General features: G+C 53.4%; 1 protein-coding gene across 1 annotated transcript; it reads left to right on the top strand.

Annotated features, from left to right (window-relative positions):
• The first annotated feature begins 505 nt into the window (after positions 1-505).
• Positions 506-3,223, top strand: EN2 (engrailed homeobox 2). Its single transcript, XM_030009744.1, has 2 exons — positions 506-1,064; positions 2,907-3,223. The coding sequence occupies exons 1-2, from the start codon at positions 506-508 to the stop codon at positions 3,221-3,223; spliced, it is 876 nt and encodes a 291-aa protein (XP_029865604.1).
• The last annotated feature ends 4,741 nt before the right edge of the window (positions 3,224-7,964 follow it).

Below are 7,964 nucleotides of genomic sequence, written 5' to 3'. Positions count from 1 at the left end.
TTTTTCCTCCGCGGGGGCCGGCGGATGAGGCTCGGCGGCGGCGGAGGTGGCCGGGGGAGAAGGCGGCAGCGCGCCGCGGGACCGAGCGGCTGAGCGGCGGCAGGAGGCGGCGAGCGGCGGCGTGAGGACCGGAGCCCGTGTATTTTTTATTTTTGGCAAAGTTGGAACTCGTGTGGAGGCTCGGCTGTTGGCTTTGGCGTCTCCCTGGGTTTGTTTCTTTTTTTTTTTTTTAATTACCATTAATTTTTTTTTCAATTTTTTTTTTTTTTTTTTTTTTTGCAAACTCTGGATTTTGAATGCCGGGCGCGGCCAGGAGAAACGAAAGCAAATAGACACCTGTGCGTGCGTGTATATATACATAGATATATATATAAAGATATATATATTAAAAAAAAATTAAAATAAAGAACAACCGACTGCGACAGCAACAACAAAAAGCGCTAGGCAGCCACCCGGCCGGCGGCGGGGCGGGCAGCGGAGCCGTCGGCGGGGCCGGCCGCGCAGCATGGAGGAGGGCGGCCGGAGCCCCCGGGAGGAGGCGGCCGAGCCGCAGGAGTCCGGCGGCGACGCGGAGCCCGGCGGCGGCGGCGGCGGCGGCGGCGGCGTGCGGCGGGGGCTGCTGCTTCCCCCCGGTGACCCCCCGCACCCCCACCCGCACCCGCACCGCATCACCAACTTCTTCATCGACAACATCCTGCGGCCCGAGTTCGGGCGGAGGAAGGAGGCGGGCGGCCCCGGCGGAGAACCCCGGCGGCCCGGAGCGGAGAGCCGCCGCAGCCCCGCCGCGGCGCCGGCCCCCGGGGCTCCGCTACCCGGCGGCGGGGCGGGCTCGCCGGGCCGGGGGGAGGGCGGCCCCGCCGGGCTGGCCCTGCACGGCGCCGCCAAGAAGGGGGGGGACCCCGCGGCGCTGGAGGCGGCCCTGAAAGCGCGGGGCTTGAGCGGCGGCGACCTGTCGGTGAGCTCGGACTCGGATAGCTCCCAGGCCAGCTCCAACGCCGGGAACCAGCCCATGCTCTGGCCCGCCTGGGTTTACTGCACGCGGTACTCGGACCGGCCCTCCTCAGGTAAGAGCTGCCCCGCTCCCCGCCGCCGCATCCCCCCCCACCCCCGGCCCCGGGCTCCCCCCGGCTCGCCTCCGCCCGCCGGCGGGGCCGGGAGGGCGGCGGGGAAGAGACCCCACCCCGCTCCCCCCTTTCCCGCTCCTTCTTCTTTTTGGTGTTGTGGTTTGGTTTGGGTTTTTTTCCGGGGGGGGGGGGGGGCGGCGTGGGAGGTGCTTAAAAATCGCCCGAAAATGCGGGCAGATTGCAAGGGTGGCTGGGGATGCGCGGAGCCGGGGGAAACGGGAGGTCTCTCCCTCCCCGCCGCCGCGGAGGAGCTGGGGCAGCCCGGGCTCGGGGCATTTCTCACCAACTGCCGGGTTTTATCAAAGAGGGAGGAAAAGACAAAAATCTGGCTTTGGGCTCCCCGCTCATCCTCCCGGCGAGCTGCCCTTCTCCCCGCCGGGAAAATACCCCCGCGCTCCGCTTTGGTGGGGGCAGAGTGGGTTTCCACAGGCCTCGCCTTGCTTTGATTATTTTTTTTTTTTTTTTTAGCCAAAAAAACAATCCGCGATCGTTTATTTCCTTAAAAGAGGCCTCGGAGTGGCCGCCGTTTCGTTTCTTTCTTTTTAATTTCCCCCCATGTGCTGCAGGTCAGCTCTGGGGGGGGGGGCCGGGGGACGTTTCCAAGAGCCGGGGAACTTCTTTGGCAGGGTCCGTCTCTTGGCAAGGGCTTGGGCAGAACCTCCTGAAATTATGGATAAAAAAAATTGGAAAAAAAATTAAAAATAAAAAGCCAGGGCGTAAAATGTCCTTTCGCTACCTCGGGGAGAGCGGGGCTGGCCCCGGCAGATTAGTAAAACCCTCGTTAAAAAAGAGGTAGAAACCATTGGGGGAAGGCATGGGAAGCACCACGGAGGAGATCTGCTCCCAGGCAAAAAAAAAAAAAAAAAAAAAAAAAAAAAAGGGGGTTTCTCTTACAAAAGCGGCGAGCTAGGATTTTCACCCGGAGAGCCGGGCAGCTGAAGGAGGGATCGTAGGGCGAGTTGAAAATTAGTTCGTAATGTCTGAAAACAAACTCTTACTCAGAGGTAATATTCAGGGCTGAATTGGAATTTACTCCATTGTTCTCCAGTGCTCTCCTTTGTTAATATTTAATTAACATACATCCTCACAATGGCTCGGCCCGGGCAGAAAAGGCTCCTTGTGCTGCCGAGAATAATATTCCCGAGAATAATCCCGGCGATTCGGATCGGGCCGTGCAGCGCCATATGGGCACTGCAGCAAAGCGGCGGATTTCTTCTCGCAATGTAAACAGGCGGCTGATTTCCATTTTTTTTTTTTTTATTTATTACGACCCACCAAAAAAAGAAAAAAGAAAAAAAAAAGAAGGAAAAAAGTAAAGAGGTTTCCTTAAAAAAAAAAAGAAAAAAAGGAGGTTTCCTTAAAAAAAAAATCTGCTCAGGGAATAAAATTCAGCTCGGTGCCGCTGCCGCTGGTGCAGGCTTTGCTTGCCGGGCATCCCCGGGACGAAAAGGGCCGGTAGCTGGATTTCTGGCTGGGATGAAAGGGGATGCGGAGGGAGCGGCGCGGGCGGCGAGCGGGGGTACCGGGAGCTGCGGCTCCCGTTCCGCCGCCTCCCGAGCATCCCCTGGCAGCGGAGGAGGCACAAAGCCGGGTTTGTTTTTCTTAGGGTGGGAGTGGTGGTGGTGGTGGTGGGGGGGTGCCGGAGCGTGGGGCGCGGGCGGGAGCGTGGGTGCGTGTCCCGTTGCCCCCCCCCCCGTCCCCCCACGCGGGACCGCGGCTGGCGTGGGGCCGCCCGCAGCGGAGCGTGGCGGTGTCGGTGCTTCTCCTCTCTCCCGGCCGTAGGTCCCCGCTCCCGCAAACCAAAGAAGAAGAACCCCAACAAGGAGGACAAGCGGCCGCGCACCGCCTTCACCGCCGAGCAGCTGCAGAGACTCAAGGCCGAGTTCCAGACGAACCGGTACCTGACGGAGCAGCGGCGGCAAAGCCTGGCCCAAGAGCTCGGGCTTAACGAGTCCCAGATTAAAATCTGGTTCCAGAATAAACGAGCCAAGATCAAGAAGGCGACGGGCAGCAAGAACTCCCTGGCAGTGCACCTCATGGCCCAGGGGCTCTACAACCACTCCACCACGGCGAAAGACGGCAAGTCGGACAGTGAATAGCCAAGGGGGGGGGGGGGGGGGGGCGAGAGAGGGAGGGGGGAGGCAGGGGAGGGGGGGGGGCCGTTTGCAGTCAAAGTTTATACAATGCAATAATTTAATTAAAAAAAAAATAAAAAGAAACATAAGGGCCAGTGTATAAAGATTATACCAGCATTAATAGTGAAAATATTGTGTATTAGATATAATTCTGCAATATTCTATGTATATATAATTTACAGGTAAGGTGGTGTAAAAATCCAAGATATCTGATTATAAAATATTTTTTTGATTTTTTTTTTTGTTTGGTTTTGGTTTTGGGGGTTTGGGTCGGTTGTTTTTTTTTTTTTTTCCTCGGTTGTATGGAGATTTTAGACGCTATCTTTATGATTTTTTTTTTAATGCTTAAGTTACATTTTTATAGACTTAAGCGCTGTTTTAATGGACATTGGACGCTGTTTTTTGAAATTCAAAAAAAAAAAAAAAGAATTAAAAACAACTTTTGCTGAAGTCCAAAGATTTTTATTGCTGCATTTCACACGACTGTGAACCGAATAAATAGTTCTCCTATTTGTTCTATGAGTTTTACCTTTTTTTTTCCCCTCCCACCCCTCCCCTTTTCCTTTTTTTTTTTTTCCTTTCTTTTTTTTTTTTTTTTTCCTCTCTTTTTTTGGGATGTGTGTGTCTGGGGCTGGCTTTGGGGATAGACGTGGAGAATTTAATTTAAAAAGAAAAAATATATATATAAAAGTAACGATAGGGAAAGAAATCTCAAAGCACCGTCCTGAAACATGCCCGGGGTCTTTTCCCGAGCCCCTACTCCCTCACCAACCCCAGCGAGACCCACGAGCGTGCGTGGATGCGGAGTGCAGGCGTGGATGCGGGATGCAGGGATGAGATTAGCATCCCCCCCCATACACCCCCCCACTCCCCCGCCCCCAACTTGTTGGGAAAACTTTGGGAACCCCCATCTCCGAAAAGATGGAGCCTTTCCGGGATGCGGCTTCAGCCTGTGGCCGCCCCCCGCGGAGGGGGAACGGGACCGGGAGAGGGGCAGCGGGCCGCCCTCCCGGTCCCGTTCCCCCTCTGCGGGGGGCGGCCACGGGCTGGGACCCGGCTCCGCTCTGGCATCACCTCCCCGAAGCATTTGGGAGCGTTTTACCCTCCCCCCAGAAAAAGAAAAAAAAAAAATTTTTAGTTTCCCCTTCCTCTCCATCCTCATGCCCATCCCACGGCGCGGTCCCCGCTAGCGCGACGCTTCGTGGGACCGTGGGGGTGGATGTTTCTCCCCTCCCCACGCAGACACCTCCTTGGAATCGGAGTTTTTCGGGATTTCGAGGCGCTGTGCTGCGTTTAACCCGTTTCTCCCGGAGCGTGGTGTCCCCCTCCCCACGGTACGCGGGGGAGGGGAGGGGGGGTTGTGTCCCGCGTGGGGCCTGGGTGTGCGTGGGCGGCTGCTCAGGAACGGGCTCTCCTGCGACTCTGTTTGTGGAGGGAAAACTTCTCGCTTTGCCTTAAGACCTCTTTATTTTGCAGCTATAATAGACACACGTTGTACATAGTAGTATAAACTTAAAGAAAAAAAGAAGGAAAGAATCCAACTATAAAATAAAAACTGTAATTTTAAATTCTGTGAATAACCATCAGCTGCTTAGGAGCCAGGATTAAATGACATTGCCTTTTAGCAGGAAAGCAAAGGATTTTTTTTTTCTTCTCTCCAGTTTATAAAACATGTGCGTTTTACAATTGCAGTATCAAATATTTATAATCGGATGAAATATGAATGTTTCTATTTACAACTGTGCTCTCAACATTGTGAACATTCTCGCTGCATTTTGTGTGTTTCAATTCTCGAGGATTGCATTAAATAATAATAAAAAAACCCTACACCAACCCACTTTATTACGAAATACAAACCGTGTCACTCAGACGTTGCAATGGAGTAGTGCTATTCGTGACTATATATCCCTGTATGTTTATATAGTCTCTAGATTGCACTTCTGAGCACTGGAGCTCGAGTTAGAAGTATTTCGTAGTTTCTGCTATTTACAGGGGGCTAAATTCCGTGGCGATTTATGAGAGAGATGCTTTTGCAGCCAGGCGTTTCATCAGCCTTTTGACTTAATGAAGAAACTTTGGGGGATTCATTTCTAGATGAAGGAGAGGGCAACCGCCAGCCGTAGCTGAGCCCGGCTCTAAGGCATTCGTCGTGTTAAAAAGGATCTGAAAACGGAAAAGAAAATCTCTTTAATCTCACGTACTGTCAACAGGTTTCACCTTTTCAAGACTTTAAATACCCGGTGGCGTGATGCTCTGGCAGGCTGCGTTTGGAAAACCTCTGCTAGATAAACACGTAAACCTGGAGCTCGGGAAGAGAGGTGATGGGAATATTGCCGATGCCACGCTACGAAACCAAGCACCCTGTAAAATACTTGGCGTCCCCGGGAAAATGCCAGTACCACGATTTTAGGGCGGGCTGGACAAAAATAAAACGTTCACCCGCCTCGCTGCAACAAAGGGCGCAAGAGCTCCAAAATAGTTCAGCCCATTTTCCGCAGGCAGGAGGAGAAGGGAGCAAGGGGCAGAGCCTCCCCCTCAGGGCCGGCTCCTGCTGCAGGAGCCGCACTCACAGAGAAAACCAAGGGCGGGGGGGGGGGGGGGTGTCGTGTTTAAAATTTTAGTTTATTTCTTTAAAGCTGCTGCTTTGGGATATATTCTGCAAGGGGCACAATTCTGCAGGAGCGGAGATGCCGCTGGGATGGTGCACCGAGGGGTTCACCTGCTCGGAGAAGTTGGGGCCGGGGCTGAGCCGCGACCGGCGGCGGGGGATGCTGCCGGGCTTTATTCTTCCAGCCTTTCTAGTTTACGTGCCTTTGAGGAGATTTTTTTATTATTATTATTGGTCACCTCCATTAATGGAGGCAGGTGATTTATAACCCCGAGGGAGAAAATCGGTGGCGGTGGGCACTAAAGAGGAGTTTTAAATCTGGATTGAAAAATAGCTCCGGTTGTCCGATGGGACAAAACGGTACCCTGGGTGTGTTACACACCGGCGGCGAAGTCCCACGAAGATTTTATATTTTCTTAAGAAGTCACTAAGCCTGCACCAGGGGAAATTTTGGCCCTGCTCCTGACTGTGCAGTGGGGCAAAGTTTCCACCTGTCCTTCCCCGGCCTGCAAGAAGCGCTGGGAACAGAAAACAGATGTGTGACAGCAGCGAGAATATGTATTTAGTTTTAGGGTAAAAAAAAAAAAATAGCAGGGAAACTTCTCTAAGTTAGTTCAGTCTCTGGAGCAAGGGCAGAAAATATCTCGCTGCTGCCTGGATTTTATCCAGAGCAGAATACAAAATATTTGCAATTGGTAAGCAGTGCCTTCAGCTGGGAGCAGCGAATGGCTCACATGGGCTGCACTCCTCACCTGCCTCCGATATTTTGGGGGGAAAGCTTTCATGGGAAGAGGCACAGGTTCGGAGACACTTGCTCTGCTGCTCCTTTCGCCATCTTTTGAGCTGCTGCTGGTTCCCGTGCACCGCCCAGCCAGCGCTCCCACGCCCGGGCAGCGGCTCCCCGCTGGCTCGGGGAAGGACAGCACAACTAAATTAGCCCTCGTTAATTTAAAATTTAAAATTAATTTAACAGAAAGAGCCGCCGCACAAGCGCCTCTTGCAATTTTAGCAAAGCAGCAGCACCTTGCTGAAGCAGCCTCTTTTTTTTTTTTTTTGGGGGGGGGGGGGAGGGGGGAAGGCAAAACCACAACCCCAAACCGCACAAACCCCGAAGCCAAGCCAAAGCCTCCAGCCCCCCAAAACCCGGCTGCGTCGGGGCAGGGGCAGGAGCAGGCAAGGGCAGAGGCAGGGTCGGCCCTGGAGTCAACCACCGCCTGGCAGCATTTTTTTCCTGGCAGGCAGCTCTCTGCTAGCCGGTCCGGCTCCTTCGCCTCCAGCCAAAGCAGCGGAGTCCCATTAAAAAAAAAATAAAAATAATAATAACCAACCCAGGGAAGTATTTCAGGGCCGAGCAAAAATACATCTGCACTTTCCCGGCGCCAACCAGCCCCTCTGTGTAATTAATTAAGCGTATTTTTTCCGTAACTCTGTTCAATAAGCGTCTGAGCACTAAGATTTAGTGAAGGTGTTCCTCCGCTCCGCTGTGTGTTAATGCAGTACATCGTACATGCGATATACAAACCCATACCCAGGCACTATATATGCAAATGCCCACGCCATTTATTGTGAAATGCATATCAGAGTTAGAGGGGGAAACTATTTAGCTAGCTCGGGTTTGTGGAAAAAAAGTAATTCTGTATCCCGCTGATTTAATATCCGACCTCCGCATTCAATCCCCGCCCATGCAGCTATCAAAAGTACCCCTGGGATGTTTGGATATCATCTCCAAACTAACATCTGTGATTATGAAACGCTCAGAAGGGGAAGGTTAATAACAATTTGTTTCAAAGGGCCACGAGTCAATTTTATAAACAAATCGTGTTGCCTTAAAAACAAACAAACCAACCAAGTCGAAGCCCCCCCGGGCGGGGGCTGTAACTGGGTGCTCGGGGCAGGATTTGTGCCCGCTTCCCGCGGGGATGGAGCCGGAGCAGCCCGGGATGAGCCCAGGAACAGCAGCCGGGGATGGCCGGGGGTGCAGAGGGGAGAGGTTTCTCCTCCGACAGCCCTGGGGATGCTCCGTGGCACCCGTGGCTCCGGCAGAAACGCACCCAGACGCGTGTGGGGAGCCGAAGGCAGTCCCGGTTTTCTTCGCAG

This window comes from Aquila chrysaetos, chromosome 3, assembly GCF_900496995.4.
Source record: "Aquila chrysaetos chrysaetos chromosome 3, bAquChr1.4, whole genome shotgun sequence".
In the NCBI taxonomy this organism is placed as follows: Eukaryota; Metazoa; Chordata; class Aves; order Accipitriformes; family Accipitridae; genus Aquila; species Aquila chrysaetos.
The sequence above is the reverse complement of the archived record's forward strand: the minus strand, read 5'-3'. Positions and strand labels throughout refer to the sequence as shown.